This window comes from Rhinoraja longicauda, chromosome 11 (assembly GCF_053455715.1).
Source record: "Rhinoraja longicauda isolate Sanriku21f chromosome 11, sRhiLon1.1, whole genome shotgun sequence".
NCBI lineage: Eukaryota > Metazoa > Chordata > Chondrichthyes > Rajiformes > Arhynchobatidae > Rhinoraja > Rhinoraja longicauda.
This window is the reverse complement of record NC_135963.1, coordinates 20,650,696-20,674,348: the sequence shown is the minus strand read 5'-3', so window position 1 is coordinate 20,674,348 and position 23,653 is coordinate 20,650,696. Positions and strand designations below refer to the sequence as shown.

Sequence of the window (23,653 nt, the reverse complement as noted above, 5' to 3'; positions counted from 1 at the left end):
CGGTAGGTTTCTATGAGATCGCCCCTCATCCTTACAAACTCCAGTGAGTACCAGCCAAGAGCTATCAAGCGCTCCTCGTATGTTGCTTTCTGCAAAGCTATGGAATCTCAAAGCTGGATTAGCATTTTGTAGAGAAATATTAGGGGTGGTCTCCTCGCTGGAAGGCACACAGTGGAACAATTATTGAACTTGCTAATGAATAAAAAGGGGGGAAGAATTAAACAGTGTTGTATGGCTTCTGCTATGTGCTCTCTCCATCTATGCATGATGGAAAGGAGAGATTGAGGACTGTCTTTAACTGGCGAACTTAAGATCATGAGGGGAATAGATAGGGTAAATGCACAGTCTTTTACCCAGAGTAGGGTAGTCGAGAACCAGAGGACATACGTTTACAGTGAGATGGAAAATATTTAATAGGAACCTGAGGGGCAACTTTTTCACACAAAGAGCAGTGGGTATATGGAACGAGCTGCCAGAGGAGGTAGTTAAGCAGGTACTATCACAACATTTAAAAGACATTTCGATAGGTACATGGATAGGAAAGGTTTAGAAGGCTATGGGCCAAACGCAGGCAGTTGGGACTAGTGTAGATGGGGCATGTTGGTTGGCGTGGGAAAATTGGACCAAAGGGCCTGTTTCCAGACTTTATGATTTTAATCTATATACTATAACTCTCGTTTGTTTGTTTGTTTGTTCCTGAACTACAGCCAAAACGGTACACGATAGCACGATAAATTTAGGCCCACCTTACTCACTGTCGTCCCTTTGGTGTTAATGGAAGATGTTTCATTGAAATCGGTGTTATATTTTTAAAGTTATTCACATTTTAAAGTTTAAATCTATCTCCTAGGGAGAGAGGGGGGAGGAGGAGGGAGGATAAGGGGGTTGAGCGGGATGGAGTGGGGGGGAAGGAGAGGGGAGGGAGGGGGAGTGGGGATGCACCAATGCAGGAGAGGTTTGGGCCCAACGTATCCACTTGGTCTAGTGATTCTATAAATGACATGTTCCATTTTCTTTTTTAGCTCCAGTTTTATGGCATCGCTGTGCACACTTCTTATAACCTCTTCACAGACTGTGACTTCCCAGACGGGTTTAACCTTTTCGTCTTCGTCTACATCATCACGATTATTATTCTATTCACCAACTTTTATTATAAAGCATACATCCAGAAAAAGACAAAAGCAGCGTAAATCCTGCACAGACCACTTTTAATTCTCTGAAATATCTGTAACAATGTCCTTGTGTCAATTGCAAATGTTTAATTTTTTTTAGTGTGTGGGTGGCGTATTAGAAAAGGGTTTTGTATTTTAAGATCCATTCTTTATTATTGCAGCAAATAGCCTTGTTGATTATTTGCTGCTCCAGTCCAGCATATCAAAAGATATGTGTTATTTGGATTTCCTCTTTGCAAACTCACAACCACCACCGATTCCTGAAATCGCACTCTGTGCAGTCTGTAATGACTTTTCTCTGCCATCGACTGTCCAGCAGAAGCCTGCACATCCATATTTGCTTTGCTGCCCTTATGCAGGGAGTTGCACTGAAAAAAAACCTGTCACGTTTACCTTCATAATAGCTCCAAATTAAACCAGAGTAGTGAGGTAAATGAGACATTTAATTTGGCCAACACTGAAAAAAATAGAATTCTGCTGCAGCTGCCAGGTGGTGTGTTTGGTGAATTGCACTTTTAATGCAAATCTCAAATTCCTGTTGGTATTTCACAGATTGTTCATTATTCCTGCTAAATTTCAACCCATTAATTTATCTATTAAACTAATTGTGAGTGCCCATCACTGGAAAAAAAATCTTTACTGTTCCTGCCCCAAATGCACGTGGATCAGTTGCAATTGTAATGGAGTTTAGCTATTAATTATCTTTTTGTGCAACTTCTTTTTGTTTGTATTCATACAGCTTTTATGTAAAGGTCTCTTCTGATGTAGTTCTGAGGAGCAAATTACAACACAAAAGCAGGTTAATGTGCAACAAGTAATTTTATTATTTATATTTTGTCCTTAACGTTCCACAATTATTTTTGGCCAAGTTATAAGATCACGTGCCCAAGCATTGCACTGAAGATCTTTTTTTTTTGCTTCTGTATGGTCTTTTACTATTGAGCAAATGTGCCATTCCAATGCATAAGAAATGTCCATAATGTCACCAGAAAACTGCCACAATCAAAAGTGGATCCATTTTCTTACTTCTCAATACCTTGCTTGAAAATAGTTTTTTTTGTATTGGTGGGAAAGTGGTGTTTCAGGAACAGGTAACATAGACTTTAATGTTCACTTGTAGTTTTTCAAATAAAGTAACATAGGTGGTCAGTCCATACCCAAATACATAGATCCAAGTGTAGTGAATTCAAATTTAGGTGTATGCTTGAATAACCCTCGTTGGTTTAAGCACAAGTACCTATTGCACTGAGTTGCTTTTGTAATAATGATTTTAAATGTATATATCTTATTGCATGGTTTTTTGAGAAGGAATGACACTGTGGAACAGAACAACCAAACAAATCATCATTTTACCCTGAAATTATGGTTATTGCTTTGGAATTTTAATAATGGATGAATATTGAAATATCTACAGACTCCTTGTGAGTGCAGTACTCTGTTCTTTTTGACTGTGGTTTAAATGGGAATGGCATTTTCTAAAAAAAATCAGCAGTATTCCATTCTTAATATTGCTATTAAGCAAAATAAATGATTATCTTGTCCACAAGTGCACCTGACCATAGAATCATTTTTTCCCACTGTGGTTTTAAAAAAAGGGTACTGTGAAAATTCAACTTGCAGCTGCTGAGGCAAGCCATAAAACTTAATGAAACCTCCAGTTAGATTCTTATTCCCAAAGTAACAATATGTGCTACATCGTTGTGATTCAGTCTCGACTGAGCTTTGCGTGCTCGACTTTGGTAGTGTCAGTAGGCATCAGTTTGCCTCAAAGCACAAATGGAGATTTTCTTCTAAAAACATCTTTCTTTGCTTCTCTCAATGTATTTTCAACTCTGCAATCATTTCTGTGCCACTAAACTGGTTAAGTATTAATTCATGAACTTCCCATTATTTTCATTTGCCTTGTCAAGATCACTTCAATTGCTACTTAGTCAAGACCTGCCAAGTTCAACATTGCTGTCCTCCAGGTTAAACCCTAAATTCTGTTCTCAATAAGATTACCTTTTCCATTTTTTAAAAATCGGTCTGTCTGCACCTGGATCTTTCTCTCAACGTTAACATGGTTTTACCAACTTCTGGCTTTAGCTTTTCAGGATGGCTAAATGGTTTGCGGATTTTCTATTATTCCTTCTCTCTTTTGTGCATGTCCAGAATTCTATTGCCTTTAGTAAATCTCTTCAAGGTGTGGCCCTTCCTTGTTCCAAATTGAAAGAAGGATTAGACGGGAGTCAAAGGGGAAAAACATATTTTCACCCAATGGATAGTGGGTTTGCAGAACTCAGATCCTGAAAAGGTAACCGAACGAGAAACCTCTGCATTGAAAAAGTACTTTCTATTTCCCTTGAAGAGCCATAAACTACTGCACTGAAAGGTGGAATTAGGTCCTGTTTTTTTTTTTACCCACAGAAGCACAATAAGGTCAAGTCAAATCAAGTCAATTTTATTTGTATAGCACATTTAAAAACAACCCACGTTGACCAAAGTGCTGTACATCTGATTAGGTACTAAGGAAAAAAAAAAGAAACATACAGTAGCACGCAAACAGTTCACAGCGCCTCCTCAATGAGCCTCAAACGCTAGGGAGTAGAAATAGGTTTTGAGCCTGGACTTAAAGGAGTCGATGGAGGGGGCAGTTCTGATGGGGAGAGGGATGCTGTTCCACAGTCTAGGAGCTGCAACCGCAAAAGCGCGGTCACCCCTGAGCTTAAGCCTAGACCGCGGGATAGTGAGTAGCCCCAAGTCGGCCGACCTGAGGGACCTGGAGTTAGAGAGGGGGGTTAGAAGATTTTTGATGTAGGGGGGGGAATGTCCATTTAGGGCTTTATACGTGAATAGGAGGCTTGAAGTTGATTCTGTACCGTACAGGGAGCCAGTGGAGAGAGGCCAGAATTGGGGTGATGTGGTCCCTTTTACGGGTACCCTTCAGGAGTCTCGCTGCGGCATTTTGGACCAGTTGCAGGCGGGACAGGGAAGATTGGCTGATCCCAGTGTATAGGGAGTTGCAGTAGTCTAGGCGGGAGGAAATGAAAGCGTGAATGATTTTTTCTGTGTCGTCGAATTGGAGGAAAGGTTTGATTTTAGTTATGGTTCGAAGTTGGAAGAAGCTGGCTTTTACCACAGCGTTGACTTGCTTATCAAATTTTAATGCAGAGTCAAATATCATGCCGAGGTTTTTGACATGCGGTTTGACTAGGCAGGATAGACTTCCAAGACTGCCTGTTATCGATTTGATGGAGTCGGGGGGGCCGAATAGGATAACCTCAGACTTGCTCTCATTTAATTGGAGGAAGTTCTGTGCCATCCAACATTTTATGTCCTCAAGGCAGTGTAAGAGGCTGTTTAAATTTGACTGGTTGTTGGGTTTCAGGGGGAGGTAAAGCTGAGTGTCATCGGCATAGCAGTGGAAAGAAATGCCGTGCCTTTGAATGATTTGGCCAAGGGGGAGCATGTATAGAGAGATGAGAATGGGGCCTAGGATGGAGCCTTGTGGAACTCCGCAGGAGAGGCTAGCTGGAGCAGAGGAATAACTGCCTATGTTGATGGCGAAACTCCTATCTTTGAGGTACGAAGCGAACCAGCTCAGGGCAGTGCCATCAATGCCAACCGCGTACCGGAGACGGTCAATAAGGATGGTGTGGTCCACTGTATCGAACGCTGCGCTGAGGTCGAGAAGGAGCAGGATTGCACAGACGCCGGTGTCGATGGCGAGAAGCAGGTCGTTGTGTACCTTCAGCAAGGCAGACTCTGTGCTGTGGTGGGCTCTGAAACCTGACTGGAAACTTTCCAGGATGGTGTATTGGTGCAGGTAGGGCACTAATTGGTTTAGAATTGCCTTTTCAAGGACTTTTGACAGGAATGGCAGTTTGTCATAAATTCTCTGGAATGAGGTAAAAGGATAGAATTACACATTTTGCTTTATGTGATGACCTATCAATTGATTTTACTATTCATCCCCATCAATTAAAGTTGGAAAACATTTTTCCGTCACCTTACTGCTGCAAATTCCTGCATAATGTTTATTTTTCCCAACTAAAATTGTTGTAAAAAGTGGCAATATGGGGAGAATCAGCCAAAGTTCTGGCTCATGGCTTCTATTTCTAGCAAGTGAACAGCGGAGAGGCTTGTGTAAATGAGCTTGAAATGGACTCTGGCAACTTGTCTCTTCCCAATTGTTAAATACCTCCAACATGTTTGGACGACAATCAGATGCAAGTATGGTGAAATATGAGTAGCAACCAATGAACTTCCTCAAAAGAAAGGAATGATTCAAAATTGTTCAAAACCCAGTTATGATCCATCTTCCTCTCAAAAGGATCTCTTGTAGCCTTTTTCCAAAGACACGTTAATGATCAGCAAAGATTGGTGTGTTGTAGAAAGGAACTGCAGATGCTGTTTAAACCGAAGATAGACACAAAATGCTGGAGTAACTCAGCGGGACAGGCAACATCTCTGGATAGAAGGAATGGGTGATGGTTCGGGTCAAGAAGGGTCCCTACCCGAAACATCACCCATGCCTTCTATCCAGAGATGCTGCCTGTCCCGCTGAGTTTCTCCAGCATTTTGTATCTGTTACAGATTGGTGTGCGTTGTACACAGACTGAAACAACAATTTAACTCGAGGAATAATAGGATATGGTGATGGAGGTATTTATTCAAATGAAATTTAGATGACTAAATGCAAAGTTAAGTCTTGTGAAGTCTGTAGTTTTCTGCCTTGGATTTTGCTTATGAAGGGTCTTCCATACGCCTTGAAAATTTTCTGTAGCAAGTAAAGCATAACCCTTTCAATTTATCTGCCATGTAACAACTAGGCATTTGCAAATTTATTTCATGGAATTTACACTAGAAGGGACATGAGGAAAACATTTTTCATGCAGTGAATGACAGAGATCTGGAACTCATTACTTGAATGGGTGGTGGAGACAGAGACCCTGATAAATTTAGAACGTTTTTGAACACCTGCTCTGTCCATTTTAGTACATCTCATGGTTCTTTAAGTGGTGGAGGATGAGAGATTAAGTAGAGCTGTTCTTTACTGACAGGCACAGATCTCATTCAGTGTTGTAATTTTTTAATGGTCCTGTTGTGATCATTCACTGGACCTTATTTGCATAAAACTTAATACATAGATACATAGACAATAGGTGCAGGAGTAGGCCATTCGGCCCTTTGAACCAGCACCGCCATTCAATGTGATCATGGCTGATCATCCACAATCAGTACCCCGTTCCTGCCTTCTCCCCATACCCCTTGATTCCGCTTGCCCAAAGAGCTCTATCTAACTCTCTTTTGAATACATCCTGTGAATTGGCCTCCACTGCCTTCTGAGGCAGAGAATTCCACAAATTCACAACTTTATGTGAAAAAGTTTTTCCTCATCTCAGTTCTAAATGGCCTACCCCTTATTCTTTATCTGTGGCCCCTGGTTCTGGACTTCCCCCAACATCGGGAACATGTTTCCTGCATCTAGCATGTCCAATCCCTTAATAACTTTATATGTTTCTATAAGATCCCCGCTCATCCTTCTAAATTCCAGTGAATACAAGCCCAGTTGCTCCATTCTTTCATTATTTGCCAGTCCCGCCATCCCGGGAATTAACCTCGTGAACCTACACTGCACTCCCTCAATAGCAAGAATGTCCTTCCTCAAATTAGCTGGATTCTTTGGGTACCGGGTTCACAAATGAAGACCACTGCTAAAATGAAGGACCCAATGACTTAATAGCTTTTAAACAGATTTATGCAAAAAAATCAGAAGAGTGCATTTTTAAAAAAAACCTGTCTTGTATATACTGACCTTATCACCGTTTGCAGCATTGTTAAATATCTTATTTAAATTTGAGCAATGGAATTTTATTGTATCATTACCATAAGATAACCAAGAAAATGGTAGAACATGCATTTATCTGGCGGATATGGAATGGAAAATGAATGTCCTGTTTGATGCTGCTCAGTTAACAATGCACTAAAGGAGTGATGCACAATTGGATGCCTTATGAATGTTGTGTTTTTTTTAGGTGTTGCTCAATGCACATCAGCCTGAAAATGCCAAAATAAGAGGCGAGCCATTTTTTATAAACCCTAATGTATTGTTTCATGAACCAGATATCTGGTTGAAATGTCAGTTAATTTCTTTTTGCTTCTATTTTGCTATTTTTCCATTCCTATCGCCAATAAACACAAGTAGAATAATCCGTCCCTCCGAAACTGCATGCTCCTGAGGCACAATGCTGCACCAAAGCAATCCATTCATTTCATTAGCACTTAATTGAGATTGTAAACTATTGTGTTTCTGCAGCACCTTATACTATTTTAAGGTAATTCCTAATGAAGGATGTATTAGATATTTGGCATTGTGTAAGCTAAGAAGAATGTGTTATGACCCTAACAGCCAAAGGAATCATTCACCATTTGCTTATGCTGCTCAGAAATAGTATGCATTAAAGTTGGTTCTGTTTATCGTATGGGATTCTGAATGTTTATTTGAGAAGCTGAAGTACTACTGAACTCTGCCAGAACTTGGAGCAAGCCCTGGAATCCCTGTTGAGATAACTGAGTCATAGTCCTGTGTTTAGCATATGTATTATGCTAGTCTGGATTTGTTGTACAGCACGATACATCTGCAATGGGTCAAGAATTTGACGCTTAGCAGTAGATAAGTGATGCCTTGAATTTGTAATGTTTGAACAGCATTGAGCTTGGTATATCCAAGAACTTTTATGAATGTCTGTTACAAATCCTCCAGACAAATTCTGTTGAATGAGCAAAAATATTGAAACCACAGTTGTTTTAATAATTTCACCAAAATGTAACAGTATTGTAAGATGCATCAGAATCTGATCATTGTATGAGGTACTTGTTTATATCAAAGGTCGCACTTAAAGTTTTTTTTAAAATACTGATCATGTTAATGCTACATGGCTGGTAGCAAATATCTTTTTTTTTTCAGTTTGCCTTTACTTCATCTGCTCTTAAGTAATATACACAAGTAAGACACAGCAGTGGCCTTTCCCATTGTTATTTTAACCCGTTGGCTGGATAATATGAATGAAAAATAGGATTTGACTAGGATTTATTACTTGCCCCTTCTGTTTTTTATTGTTTGAACATTTTGAATGCATCCTCATTTTATGTGACTTTTTATTTTATTTTAAACTCCACTTAGATTAAGGTTTATAATTCATTGAAAGCCTAAATATGGGTTAAATTGAAACCTTTTGTCTTTTAGGTATGACATGATGTTTGCTAATATTTTGCAACTGTTTTGTTTAGTGGCTTATTATGTTTCCAAGTTTTTCAGTAAAAGCTAATTATTCACTCACGATTGGTCCTGTGATGCTTTATGCTTATGTGTATGGTTTGATATGCCTTCTTATCAGCTATGTTTAGTTAATAGCTCTAATTGAGAAGTAATGGACTCGCATTCTTATGCACAAACATTTAAGCTGGTAGTAAGAGTTGAGGAAGTGTTGCTAAAAGCACAGTTTTGAATTTGAGGTTCTGTCTGCTCTCTCAACTAGTTTCGTTTTTGTTTAGCTTAGAGATATAGCATGGAAACAGGCCCTTCGGACCACCGAGTCTGCACCGACCAGCAATTCCCGCACATTAATACTGCCCTACGCACACTGGACAATTTAATGTGTTATACAAAGCCAATTACTCTACAATCCTGTACGACTTTGGAATGTGGGAGGATCTCGGACAAAACCCGCGCAGGTCACGGGGAGAACGTACAAACTTCGTACAGATAAGCACCTGTAGTCAGGATAGAACCCGGGTCTCTGGCACTGTAAGTCAGTAGCACTATGCCACCGTGCCGCCCGTCTGAAAAGATCTGATGGTACTAGGGAGTTATCCCCAGTGTTCCGTTTAATAAATTGTTACTTGATAAATACTTTTTTAAAAAAGCCATTTTTACTTTATGGGAGGTTGTTCTGTGTAGATCAACTGTGACGACACTTCAGTAAATGCCTAAGATATAAAATATTGAGGGCATCCTATGGAGTATCTAAATGTGGTTTTGCCTTAAGTAATATACACAAGTAAGAGACAACAACGGTCTCTCCTATTTTATTGTAATCCTTTTCTTTATTTTCATTGTTATTTTCATTCACTTTCTGGATTCCCAACTCTCTTATGTAAACAAATTTGACTTAAGATGGTGGCAGCAATATTTAATACCAATACTGTGCATTGGATGCTGCAGTTTTTTATTAGCATTACAAACTTAAAGCACATGGTATTGAGGGTTCAGTGTTGAGGTGGATAGAAAATTGGTTGGCGGACAGGAAGCAAAGAGTAGGAATAAACGGGTCCTTTTCGGAATGGCAGGCAGTGACTAGTGGGGTACCGCAAGGCTCAGTGCTGGGACCCCAGTTATTTACAGTGTATATTAATGATTTGGACGAGGGAATTGAATGCAACATCTCTAAGTTTGCGGATGACACGAAGCTGGGTGGCAGTGTTAGCTGCGAGGAGGATGCTAGGAGGCTGCAGAGTGACTTGGATAGATTAGGCGAGTGGGCAAATGCATGGCAGATGCAATATAATGTGGATAAATGTGAGGTTATCCACTTTGGCGGCAAGAACAGGAAAGCAGAGTATTACCTGAATGGTGACCGATTGGGAGAAGGGGAGATGCAACGGGACCTGGGTGTCATGGTGCACCAGCCATTGAAAGCAAGCATGCAGGTGAAGCAAGCAGTGAAGAAAGCGAATGGTATGTTGGCATTCATAGCAAGAGGATTTGAGTTTAGGAGCAGGGAGGTTCTGCTGCAGTTGTACAGGGCCTTGGTGAGACCGCACCTGGAGTATTGTGTGCAGTTTTGGTCTCCTAACCTGAGGAAAGACGTTCTTGCCTTCGAGGGAGTACAGAGAAGGTTCACCAGATTGATCCCTGGGATGGCGGGACTTACATATGAGGAAAGACTGGATAGACTGGGCTTGTACTCGCTGGAATTTAGAAGACTGAGGGGGGATCTTATAGAAACATATAAAATTCTTAAGGGGTTGGAGAGGCTAGATGCGGGAAGATTGTTCCCGATGTTGGGGGAGTCCAGAACCAGGGGTCACAGCTTAAGGATAAGGGGGAAGTCTTTTAGGACCGAGATGAGAAAACATTTCTTCACACAGAGAGTGGTGAGTCTGTGGAATTCTCTGCCACAGAAGGTAGTTGAGGCCAGTTCATTGGCTATATTTAAGAGGGAGTTAGATGTGGCCCTTTTTGCTAAAGGGATCAGGGGGTATGGAGAGAAGGCAGGTACAGGCTACTGAGCTGAATGATCAGCCATGATCATATTGAATGGCGGTGCAGGCTCGAAGGGCCGAATGGCCTACTCCTGCACCTATAACTACACGAATTATAATTGAAGCAGAAAACTGCAGATACTAGGAATCTGAAATAAAAACATAATGCTGGACATTTTCAGCAGATCAGTCGGAATCTATGAAGAGTGAAACAGTGAACATGTCAAGTCAATGATCTTTCATGGGAACTGAAAAAGAGGAGAAAATGGATGCATTTTTAAGTTGCAGTGAGATGATGGTGGGAAGATTAGAGGGAATGGTTGTGAGAGGTAGAGATTGTCGTAGTATAATTGCTTCTGGTACTATCCACGAGTGCATTGAGCCAGAATACATGGGAACAGTGGGGTGAGGTGCATGGTAGCTGCTGAAAACCTGAACTGAGTGAAACCTGGGAGTATTTAGCACAAAGCAATAGAAGCTATTGGGTCACACAGCATCTGTACAGAGAAAGGGTCATGATACTTCTTTAGACTGATGGAGTAGTGGTGGGGCAAGGGGGGAAAGCTTGATAAAAAAGAGACGGGGGTGGGGCAAAGCCTGACAAGTGATAGGTGGAGACACCAGGAACCACATGCTGGAATCTTGAAGAAAGCACAAAGTGCTGGAGGATCTCAGTGGGTCAAGCAGCATCAATGGAAGGAATGAACATGCGCCGTTTCGGGTCGGGACCCTTCAGATAAATGGAGGAAGGTGGGGAGGGGGATGGTAATTGGCAGATGATTGGGGATAGTGACAAAGACTAAAGGTGGAAAGGAGACAAAAGGGTAGAAGATAAGGAAGAAAATAGGAGAGTGAAATTAAAGCCAGAGGGATGGATCTGAATGGAGGGGACGGCAAGGGAGGGGGGGGGGAATAAAAGGGGAAGAAGAGAGATGAGCATACGGCGGAGGGGAAGGAACGGGGTGTGTAGAGTGGTGGAAGACGAGTGCGCACTGGGGTGGAGAGGATGGTGCAATGGGTATAACTTGAAATTGGAGAATTTAATGTTCATACAGTCAGGTTATGGGCTGCCCAAGTGGAATATAATGTGCTGCTCTTCCTGTTTCCCTGTGGCCTCACTCTGGCAGTGGTGGAAGCCAAGGTCTGGATGAGAAGGAGTTAAAATGGTTAGCAAATGGAAACTCCAGTAGGTCCTTGGTGGGTTGAACAAGTGTTCGATGAAACAGTTACCTGGTTTCGGCTTGGTCTTGCCAGTGTAAAGGGAGGCCACGTTGCGAGGACCAGTTGCAATAAATGAGGTTGGAACGCGAAGCTCTGTCTCACCTGGAAGAGCTACTGGATGCAAATGAGGGAGGAGATGCAGGGACAGGTGTTACACTTCCTGTGGATGCAGGAGAAATCATTTAGGGAGGGTGGGGAGGTGGCCGGTTAGGTGGGAAGTGAACCAAGGAGTTGTGGAGAAAGTAATTCCTATGGAAAGCAGCCAGGGATGGGGATTGGAAGGTGTGACTGATGGTGGGATCACGTTGCATATGGCATTAATATCAGAATCGTGTGTTGTATGGTGAGGCTGGTGAGGCGGATGGAAAGGATCAGGTGAACACTATCCTTATTCTGTCTTGGGGTGGGAGGGGGAGTGAGAGTTGAACTGTGGGGCATGGAGAAGACCTAGATGAAGACCTATACCTAGAGGAGGATAGAGCCATGGATTTACTGAAGAAAAATGGCATCTTGACTATCCTGGAGTGGAAAGACTTGGGAGCCGAAGTCGCGGAGATGGAGAAAATGAGGGTAAGGCATTGCATCCTTGCAGGATGGAAGGAGGTGCAGTCAGGGTAGCTGTGAGAGCCGATGGCTTTGTAGTAGGTCAATCAGCTTGTGTAGCCTACAACCCAACGGGTATGTTTATTTTTATTCTAATGGACCTCAACTGGGAATACTCAACAGATCAGCGTTTACAAAGAGAGAAGACGGAGTATTACAAGTTTATGACTTCCATCAGCTTGTCAGTCCTGATGCAAATGAAAAAGGCCATCTATCTGAAATTGTTGAATCAAGCAATGAGTGATAGGGGAATTATTGGGAACAGGCCCTTCAGCTCACTTAGTTCGCTCTGACTAATGATCGACCATACACTAGTTCTATCCGACACACTAGGGACAATTTACAGAAGTCAATTAACCTGCAAACCTTAGCGTTTTTGGAATGTGGGAGGAAACCGGAGCATCCAGAGAAAACCCATGTGGTCACAGGAAGAACGTACTAACTCCGTACCGGCAGCACCCTTTGACTTGATCGAACCATGGTCTCTGGTGCTGTAAGGCAGCAACTCTACTGCTGCACCACCTGCCTGTAACTAAGCAACTGGGCACTGAAGCTGGTGGATGTAAAAGGTCCATTCATCACAACAAGCAGTCTCGTGGGGACACTCTCAGAAGAATCTCCCTGAATTTAAAGAACATAAAGGTTTTTCAGTCTGAAGAACATAAGAGTTCAGTCTGAAGAAGGGACTCGACCCGAAACGTCACCCATTCCTTCTTTCCTGAGATGCTGCCTGACCTGCTGAGTTACTCCAGCATTTTGTGTCTACCTTCGATTTGAACCAGCATCTGCAGTTATTTTATACTCTTAAGAACAAAGATAGCAGCAGCTGTTTCAATATAATTTTGATAGCTACAATGAATTATCTAATTCAATATTCTGATTCTGACAAATGGTTCCAATTGAAATGCATATGTACAATGGGGGCACACTACAACTGACAAGGCACCAAAGTCCTGGGACAAAGTAATTCATGTGAATAGTCCAAAAGCTTACGAGGACAGAAATCTCGGACACCCGATATTAGTGTTGTGAGGTCTTAACTCTCTGAGTACACAAATATTCCAATTACTTGCAGACAGACAAATATGCCTCTCACCATGTTTGATGTTCTGACTGATGAAATAAGTCTAATATTCTTCTAACCATGTTTGGAACTAAGTGACGAAATAAGTCTGATTGCAAACCTTGATCTCTATCATAATGATGCAAAATAATTTAGCTGATGATGTCTGATGTCTGGTTTGAAAAAGGCCAATTAACATCCTGTTTCTCACATTTGGCTGATGCAAGTGAGATTGACTTGCAGTCATGTCAGTTTGCAAACTATCTTTTGCAGCCTCCTGCTGTGGCTCAATAGCTTGTGCTCTGTAAACAACTCTGTTTACAATGTTATTGCTTTAATTGCAAAAACTGATTACCGCTAATTACCGGTATTAATTGAAACAGGATTTAAAAAAAGATTTTTTCACTTGTATCTCTAGGTTTAGGTTTATTGTTGTCACGTGCATTGAGGCCTGGTGAAAATTGTGTTCTGCTTGCTATCCAAACAGACTATGGGTGGCGCAGTGGTAGAGTTGCTGCCTTAAGGTGCCAGGGACCTGGGTTCGATCCTGACTATGGGTCCTATCCGCATTAAGTTTGCACATTCTCCCTGTGACTGCATGGGTTTTCTCCAGGTACTAGTTTCCTCCCACATTCCAAAGATGAACAGGTTTGTAGATCAATCGGCTTCTATAAATTGTCCCTGGCGTATAAGATAAAAGTAGTGTACTGGTCGGCACAGACTCGGTGGGCTGAAAGGTCTGTTTCCACGCTGTATTTCTAAAGTCTAAAAGTGTAACGTTTAAAGATCAGATATACCATACATAAATACAATTGAGGCAAGCTCAAGTACAATAGATGGAGCAAAGGGAGAAGATACAGAGTGCAGATTATGGTTCTCAGCATTGGAGTGCATTAGTACCAGACAAAATATAATGTCCTTGATGAGGTAGAGGTGAATCAGACAGTCCCCTAGCTTTTGGAAGGACTTTTCAGAATGGAAATAATGGAGAGACTGGTCTGTGAAAGAATGAGCTGCATACACAACTCTGCAATTTCTTGTGGTCTTGGGCAAAGCTATTCCCAAACCAAGCTGTGATGCAACCAGACAAGCATGCTTTCTATGATGCATCTATAGAAGTATGTAAGAGTCACTGGGGAGGTGCCGAATTTCCTCCGTCTCCTCAGGATGTTTGGGTGTTGGTGTTCTCTCCGGGCTGTCGCATTAATGTGTATTGCACCTGCTATCCATATTGATCCTGAAAGATGCCCTTCATTAGCTGGGGCATTGAGTACAAGAGTGGGAAGGCTATTGCATTACTTAATGTATCATTTGTTAGGTCACAACTGGAGTACTGTGTACAGTCCTGGGTGACACATTATAGGAAGTACACTGGACTAGGTGCACGGGTGATTTACCCGTATGTTGCCTGGAATGGAGAATTTCAGTTATGTGGCTTGACTGGATAGGCGGGGTTTGTCATTCTTGGAGTGGCGGAGGCTGAGGGGAGATGAAAACACAAAATGATGGAAACACCCAGCAGACCAGGCAACATCTGTGGAAAAGAAGTCCCACAGAACTGAGCCGTTGGCTGTGTTTCTCTTTCCTCAGGCGATGTCTGGCCTGCTGGCTGCATTCAGACGTCTCCATTTTTATTTCAGATTTCCAGCATCTACGATTTTATTTTAAGATATTTGGTCTCGGGTAAGGTGCAGAACCTGATTGAGATGTACAAAATTGAGGGGGGTCAGGAGAGCCAGTAATAAACATCTCTGCAGTCCTGAGATGTCGAAAGCAGAAAGGCACATGCTTGCAGTCAGAGATTCAGAAAAGATCTGGAGAACAACCTTTTCACTCAGTGGGTGGTTGCAATCTGGTACAGTATGTGCCGCGTAAGAGGATGATGGAGACAAGTAACACGGGTCTCTGCTTTAAAGACCAGTTCTCTGATGCATACAGTCATAGATTACCTTGTAATGACACTTTAGGCCCAGCCAGGCTTTCGGGAGCAAAGTTCTATTTTCAAAGTTAGAGAAATATTCCAGCTGTAATATTGCTCATTTGATAACCAGGAAACACCCTCTTTTTTTAAAAAAATAATTTTTTATTTCAGTTTTTAGATGACGGTATTTGGCTGCTTACCTTTCCGTGCATAGAAACATAGAAAATAGGTGCAGGAGTAGGCCATTCGGCCCTTCGAGCCTGCACCGCCATTCAATATGATCATGGCTGATCATCCAGCTCAGTAACCTGTACCTGCCTTCTCTCCATACCCCCTGATCCCTTTAGCCACAAGGGCCACATCTAACTCCCTCTTAAATATAGCCAATGAACTGGCCTCAACTACCTTCTGTGGCAGAGAATTCCACAGACTCACCACTCTCTGTGTGAAGAAATGCATGGCAACGGGACTTTAATCTGCACTGATTTAATTTAGTACTTTGGACTTTAGCATGAATTTTATTTGGTACAGAACTTCAATGGTACTTGCAGAGGCACAGAACTAGGACGAATGATTCAAATGTGTGCCCAATTAACTTTCACAATTAAACCAAACGTGTCTCTTCAAAAATAAATTTAGTTGTACTTCCTCATCCAATTAGCACCTACAACAGCAGGGTCCAAAACCATTGCCTGAAAGTCCTCGGGCGATTGCAGCTGCTATTCCCTGAACCATTGGAGATTCAGATTTGCAAAGGTGCTAATGAGTTAATATGCATTTGCAATTCTTTCATCTGACACTAGATGTCACCATCTACCTTTTGTACATGGCATCTATTTAACAGTATTTTGCTTTCGACTTTGGCGCTGCCTTCTCCAGATCAGTGAAGCTCTCAACGTGACCGTGTTTTAAATGAACACCTCTCCTGGCCTTGCACTTCCTCGCCGCCAGGGCAATGGAAGCATTGAACTTTTGCACTGTTGAAAGCGTGTCTCCCTAAGATGCAACTTAGTTTAGGTTGCTTGGCAGCACCTTGCCAGCGAAATGGAAAATGTCATAAAGAGAATGTAGCCTGTTAAAAAAATGATGGACCATAAAATTGTATGCAGCTCCACTTGAGTAATGCAGTCCGAGAGTTTCTTTTATATATTACAACAGGGCAATTGAGTTTAATTCCAATGTGTCCCATTCGCTGGTGCAAGTCCTGTTACGGCCACACGTTTTGTATTTGCTTGTTCAGTCTGCGCCAGTGGAGTGAATCAAAGTTTAATGTTAAAGGTTCACACAAGAATGCATCTACTAATGCGTCAACTGTGGGAGAATGTAATGTTCCTGTTGGCAGGTCACATCATGAGTCTTGATGTCAATTGATTGCAGGGCATGCTCTTGCCTGACTGCTGGAAGTCACTGCTTCCACAGAGCAGGTGGAGGTATGCAGAACCGTGCAGCTTTGTAACAGGCGTGGGAGCAAACCCAAGGGCAAGTTCTTACGGGATCGCTGCATTTTAAACAATAATGAAAGAGGAAAATGTAAGTTTACCCCCTTGAACTGCACCAAGTGTGTGGGGCCTTCTGAGTGGCCAACCAGTGAAGGTGGGGGAAGAGCAAATGGCATGCTATATACGGGGAAACCAGAGAGAGAAGTTATTGTGCCTTTACCCACCTTTTCCTCTCTCCTTTTTCCGATAACTATTTATCGGAAATGTTGGAAGTTGACGTGTTGGATGGAGAGGCTGGTGGGGTGAAAGGTGAGGACCAGGGGAACTTTATTCTTGTTCCATCTGGGAGTTCATAAGTTCTTGGAGCAGAATTAGGCCATTCGGCCCATCAAGTCTACTCCACCATTCAATCATGGCTGATCTATCCTTTCCTCTCAACCCCATTCTCCTGCCTTCTTCCCATAACCACTAACACCCGTACCAATCAGGGGGAGCGAGAGCAGAACCAAGGTGACAGAGACGACGCAGGTGAGGAATCCATCTATTACAGAAGGGAAGAAACCACGTTTAGTAAAGAACGAGGACATTGTAGAAAGCCTCAACCTGGGAGCAGATACGGCAGAGATGGGGTGAATAAGAGTAGGGAACAGCATCTTTGCAAGAGGCACAGTGGGAAAAAGTGAGGTCCAGATAATTGTGGGAGTTGGTAAGTTTGTAGAAGGTGTCAGTCAATCAAAGTTGTTTGGAATCGTGAAGGGCTGAGAATAAATCAAGAGAAAGTGTTTCCAATATCCAAAGAGTCAATAACTAGAGGTGATAGAGTACAAATTGAGGGCAAAAGAACCGAAGGTGACATGAAGGAAAATACTTTTGCTCAACAAATGGTGAGTACCAGGAAGATAAGGCCTGTAGGAGTCTGACTACTACAGGCCATTACTACTGACTAAGGCCAGTAGGAGTCTGTAGGAGCTTTGAAGAGAATCGAATAAATACATGAAGTAGAAAAGTTACCGGGTTGGGGCAAAGAGCCAGGTAGTGGCTCCAATGGAGTTGCTTTTCGAAGGAATCAGTGCAAACTTGGATGGGCTTTCTGCAATGGAGAGTGGATAATGGAAGGCTCAAGGGAAACTGAAGAATCACGCTTAGTGCTAGCAAAGATGAGAGTTTCAGACAAGTGGAGTGAGGAGATGTTTAAACATATGGGATCTGAGGTGTGTGGGCAAATTAGAACCAGAATTTTCTTGGTGATTGGAGACAGATAGTAGAGGTGAAGGGTGTTTTTTCTGACTAATATCTGTAACCACTGGCGTATTGCAGGGATTAATGCTTGGAACCTTATTTGTCATATATGGGGACCTGGATGTGAATTAAGACGGTCTGATTGACAATTTTGATTGTAAGATGAAAATTGGTGGAGTTATGGTGAAGAGGGTTGTCTGAGGATACAGAGAGGTATAGATGTGCTTGGAAAGTTGTCCAGAAGGTCATTTAGTCATAGAATCATCGTGATACAGTGTAGAAATAGGCCCATCGGCCCAACTTGCCCACACCAGCCAACATGTCCTAGCCACACTATTCCCACCTGACTACGCTTGGTCCATATCCCTCCAAACCTGACCTATCCATGTACCTGTCTAACTGTTTCTTAAATGTTGGGATAATCCCAGCCTCAACTACCTCATCTGGCAGCTTGTTCCATACACCCACCACCCTTTGTGTGAAAAAGTTACCCCTCAGATTCCTATTAAATCTTTTCCCCTTCACCTTGAACCTATGTCCTCTAGTCCTCGGTTCCCCTACTCTGGTCTAGAAACTCTGTGCATCTACCTGATCTATTCCTCTATTTATACACCTCTATAAGATCACCCCTCATCCTCCTGCGCTCCAAGGAATAGAGACCCAGCCTACTCAGCCTCTCCCTATAGCTCACACCCTCTAGTCCTGGCAACTTCCTGGTAAATCTTCTCCGAACCCTTTCAAGCTTGACAAGGTGATGGTTGAAATTTAATCCAGAAAAATATTTGGTATGCTAGTTGGGATTTTAGATACTGATATGATATTGGCAGGAAATGGCAAGGACCTTAAATGTTGATTATATCTTGACCTTGGGTTGCAAGTTCATAGTTCTCAGGATGGGTCAGGACTAATACAGTCAAATGGGATGCGTTTGGTAGGCATCACGGACAAGTTGGGCTCATGCTGGTGCTGTGTCCTGTTTCTGAGGTGGAAGCAGATGGACGTAGTAAACAGTAGCTATTAGGGTTGAACTCATTACCAAGGAATATAGTCTGATCTGCCCGACATGAATGCCAGGCAGAAAGACGGAGTCAATGGGCTTGTAGTTGGGTTTGTAGTTTATGGAGTTGTAGGTCCATGACCCAGAGATTCCATTGGATTGAATTGGAAATTTGTTCTACATTGGGATCTGATACTATACCTGGGATCCGTGGCATCTACAAACAATGCAAAGCACCGTGTTGAATTGAGCAATCCTCAATGAGAGGTCATGGAATCGGGAATTAGAAATGTGGAAATACTCAGAAAAATAAAGTATGAGAAAGAGAGATGGAACTGCAGGAGAGAGCTGCGGGTAAGAGAAACAACATTGGTTTACTTTTTTCCCTTTAAAACTCTCAGCTTTAATTATTTCAGTGCATGAGACTCTCCGGCTGTAAATCTAATGCAGCTAAACATTAATGTATTCTTTTGCAGCTGTCTATTGAGGGCATGAATTGGCTGTACCCCAAGTTCACCCCAAGTTCACAGCACGTGGCGGAGATTTCCTTACAAGTTCTGCCGTTTTTCGCGCTGGTGTGAACGCCAGAAGTTGTCATTCAATTTAGTCTGTTACAACTGTGGCCGCGGACATCATCATTGCCAAAGTGTGGTTTTGGCTAAATAACATTTTTGCTCATCCAATACCAGATGTTGAATAAGCACAGTGACAAGGGAGGATTGAGAAGGTGGTAACAAGGAAGTGCGAGTTGAAATCTATTCTTGAGAGCCAGTGCGTGACTGAGAAATGGGAGGGAACTGAGTTTCAGTGATTGGGACGTACAGCGCAGTGGTATGGGAACAGGAAGTGTAGCTATTGCAGGTTATCCTTTATCTCCCCAGGTTACAAATATTTCTGTAATAGTTTCTCATTATTTAATCTATTGTAATATTTTAACTGATTTATCCGAAGTGATTGGGGAAAATAAACCCTATGGCAAAGGAGCCAAGACTTTGTTTTATTCATGATTAACTAAAACTTAATTAGAATGGTGTATTTACACCATCTTGCCCTCTGGTGCACGCTTTCTTCATGGATTGCTCTTCAATGGTTTGTACATGAACAGCAAATTGTACATTGGACAGCTAACATTATTGCATTAGAGTCAACAATGTTTGATCTTATTTTCGCTCTGCAGTAGAAAAGACAAAATGAAATGTGCAGACGCTGGTTTTAATCGAAGATAGTCACAAAAGTCTGGAATAACTCAGCGAGACAGGCAGCATCTCTGGAGAGAAGGAATGGGTGATGTTTCGGGTCTGAAAAAGGGTCTCGACCTGAAACATCACCCATTCTTTCTCTCCAGAGATGCTGCCTGTCCCACTGAGTAACTCCAGCTTTTTGTGTCTATTTTCAGACAAAATCAAATGGTATTATTGGAGAATCATAGAATGGCAGTGTTATCCAGCATCAAAAATAGGCCCTTTGGCCCAACTTGTCCATACTGACCAAGCTGTCGATATGAGCTAGCCCCATTTGCCTGCACATGGCCCATATCCCTCAATCTTTCCTATCCATGTACCTGTCTTAATGTCTTTTAAACATTGTATATTGTAAACACCTCTGCCACTTTCTCTGGCTGTTGTTCCACATAACCACCATCTCCTGTGTGAAAAGGCTTACCCTTGGGGCCTTTTAAAAATCTTTTCCCTCTTGTCTTAAACCATCTTTTAAAATAATATTGATCATTATTTTTGTTTTTACTCCCCTTTCTGGATTAATTTCTCACCTTAAATTGGTCTCACCCTGTTTTTTGCACAAGCTATTGTTACCAATAATGACTTACACTCTGAATTCAGACATTCAGGCTTCTTCATATGAGTGATGCAGACAGACATGCCCCTTATTTTTCAAGTTGATGTGATTGTATGACTTTCCTTTTCTCGTTGAGAGCCTAGCAAATATTGTTACCTTGTGCAGTAAAAAAGCACAGCCTGAGATTGCAGCAATCAGTAACTGTCTCAAATGTTTCAATGCAGATGGAAATTACAGGAATTGTGGCTAGAAAATGAACTGTTTGACACAACAGATCTATCCTTTTGTTTATATTCTATACCAGCCCCCTTCCACCACTCTGATATTCTTATCAACATCTCCTTACACCCTTGTTGAAGTATACTTGCGTCTTAATTGAATCTTCCCCAGTCAACTAAACTGGAAAGGGTGGAGAAAAGAACCAAAGGGTTGTTACTTGGACTGTAAGACTTGAATTATATGGAGAGGCTAGATAGGCTGGGACTTTTACCTGGAGCATAGGAGGTTGTGGGGATGACCTTGTTGAGGTATATAAAATTATTCAAAGGCACAGATAAGTTTAGTCTTCTCAAAGCAGCAGAGTCAAAAACCAGAGTGCATAGATTTAAAGTGAGCTGGGAAAGATTTAAAAGAGACCTGAGTGATAGTGTTTTACATAGTGTTATGGCGAGTCCGAAACTTGTAGTTGTAGATGTAGTTTATTGCAACCGCAATACACGAATACAGAATCAAAACAACAAGTCGCAGGACAACCAATATAAACTTACTGTCTTCCTTGAAGACTTAGACGAACTAACTAAATCGGGCGCCAAACGCACCCATGACATCGCTGGCCAATCAGCGATGTCCTTCCCTGGACCAATCCCCATGGTCGCGTTCCCACGTGACCTCGCTGGCCAATCCGAGGGTTCGACGACCTAGACCATTCTCCATGGTCGCTACATGACCCCCCCCAGAACCCGAGGTGCGGAACCTAGCTGGGAGCCTGATTTCGCGACCACAACGAGTACGGAGAGGGACAGCCTGAACCACAGGAGCCGGAGGTTCCGGACTTGGTGGAACAGCCGGAACGAGAGGTTCTGGAGGAACTACCGGCACGGGGGGCTCTGGAGGAACTGCCGAAACGGGAGGTCCTGAAGGAACTGTCGGAACGGGGGTTTCTGGACTGGGCGGAACTAACGGAGGTCGGCCTCTCCGAGGGGTTTGACCGACCAAAACTGGTTGATCCGGGTCCAAATGGGCAGGTTTAAGCCGGGACACCGAGACCAGTTCGCTCTTGCCGCCCATGTCTAAGGTGAAAGTAGCCGTTCCCTTACGTAACACCCGGAACGGCCCTTGATAGACCCTCTGCAACGGGGCGCGATGGGCATCCTTACGCAGAAAAACAAACTCACAGTCTTTCAGGGCAGCCGGTTCATGTACCATGGAACACCCATGGCGTGAAGTCGGCACTGGAGCCAGGGAGCCCACCCGTTCCCGGAGAGATGCTAACGCTGATGGGACCGAAGGGAGCAGGGCTGAAGGGTCCGAAAAAAGGTCTCCGGGTACTCGAAGTGTCGAGCCATATACTAGCTCTGCAGACGACGCACCGAGATCTGGCTTAGGAGCAGTCCGGATGCCCAAAAGAACCCAAGGGAGTTGGTCCACCCAGTCCGGGCCTTCAAGCCTTGCACTGAGGGACGCCTTAAGTTGGCGGTGGAACCTTTCTACGAGTCCATTTGCCTGGGGGTGATATGCAGTTGTGGGTTGTAACTTGGACCCGTACAGTTCTGCCAGCGCGGCCCAGAGGGACGAAGTGAACTGTGGCCCTCTGTCAGTGGTAATAACTGCCGGGACCCCAAAACGAGCTACCCAATGGAGGGCCAAAGTCCTGGCACAAGACGCTGACGAGATATCAAACAATGGGAAAGCCTCTGGCCACCGGGTGAACCGATCCACCACCGTGAGGAGGTGGGTGTAGCCCCGGGAGGAAGGCAAAGGTCCGACCAAATCCACGTGGATGTGAAAAAAACGAAAGGCCGGGACCTCGAAATCCTGTACGGGGGGCTGGACGTGGCGCTGGACTTTAGCGGTCTGACAGGGCACGCAGGAACGTGCCCACCCCGCTACCTGTTTTCTCAGGCCATGCCAGACAAACCTCGCTGCTACCAAGGCAGAGGTGGAGCGGATGGACGGGTGCGCCAACCCATGAATGGCATCGAAAACTCGGCGCTGAAGGGAAGGCGGCACTACCGGCCTGGGACGAGGAAGAGAAATATCGCACCAGACTTTCGTGCCCTCCGACCCACAAGCCACCTGGGCCAACTTTAATCCCGAAGTGGTGGACCGGTAAGCCGAAACGGTATCCGCCAGAAGCTGCGCCTCCGCGAGCTCCTGGGGATCCACCTCGCAGTCCACCGCCGAAATAGGGGGAAAAGCAGGTCTAGACAGGGCGTCAGCAACGGCATTAAGCTTACCCGCGATATGACGGACATCTGTTGTAAATTCGGAGATAGCAGTCAGGTGCCGCTGCTGGCGGGCCGACCATGGGTCAGACAATTTCAAAAACGCAAATGTTAATGGCTTGTGGTCCGTAAATGCCACAAATGGGCGGCCCTCGAGGAAATACCTAAAATGACGGACAGCTAAATAGAGAGCTAGAAGCTCTCGGTCAAATGCACTATATTTCAGCTCGGCCGAATTTAGTTGCCGGCTGAAAAAGGCTAAAGGCTGCCAATGGCCACCAACCTGCTGCTCCAGAACACCACCCACCGCCACGTCAGAGGCGTCAACCGTCAGGGCCGTGGGGGCGGAGGGGCTCGGATGGACCAACATGGTGGCGTCTGCCAGGGCTGCCTTAGCTGCGGTAAAAGCCGAATCTGCGGCCGGGGACCACAACAACTCTACCGGGTTCCCTGCAAGGCATTGGAAAAGCGGGCGCAGGACTCGCGCCGCTGCCGGAACGAATCTATGGTAGAA

General features: G+C 43.6%; 1 protein-coding gene across 3 annotated transcripts in view; it reads left to right on the top strand.

The window, feature by feature from the left end:
• Positions 1 to 8,368, top strand: part of LOC144598358 (very long chain fatty acid elongase 4-like) — a 49,296-nt gene extending 40,928 nt beyond the window's left edge. For all 3 annotated transcript variants that reach the window (XM_078408426.1, XM_078408425.1, XM_078408427.1), the window contains one exon: positions 1,023 to 8,368. In XM_078408426.1, the coding sequence (XP_078264552.1) occupies positions 1,023 to 1,190 (168 nt within the window). In that variant the 3' untranslated portion in view covers positions 1,191 to 8,368. The remainder of the gene's footprint in view (positions 1 to 1,022) is intronic.
• The last annotated feature ends 15,285 nt before the right edge of the window (positions 8,369 to 23,653 follow it).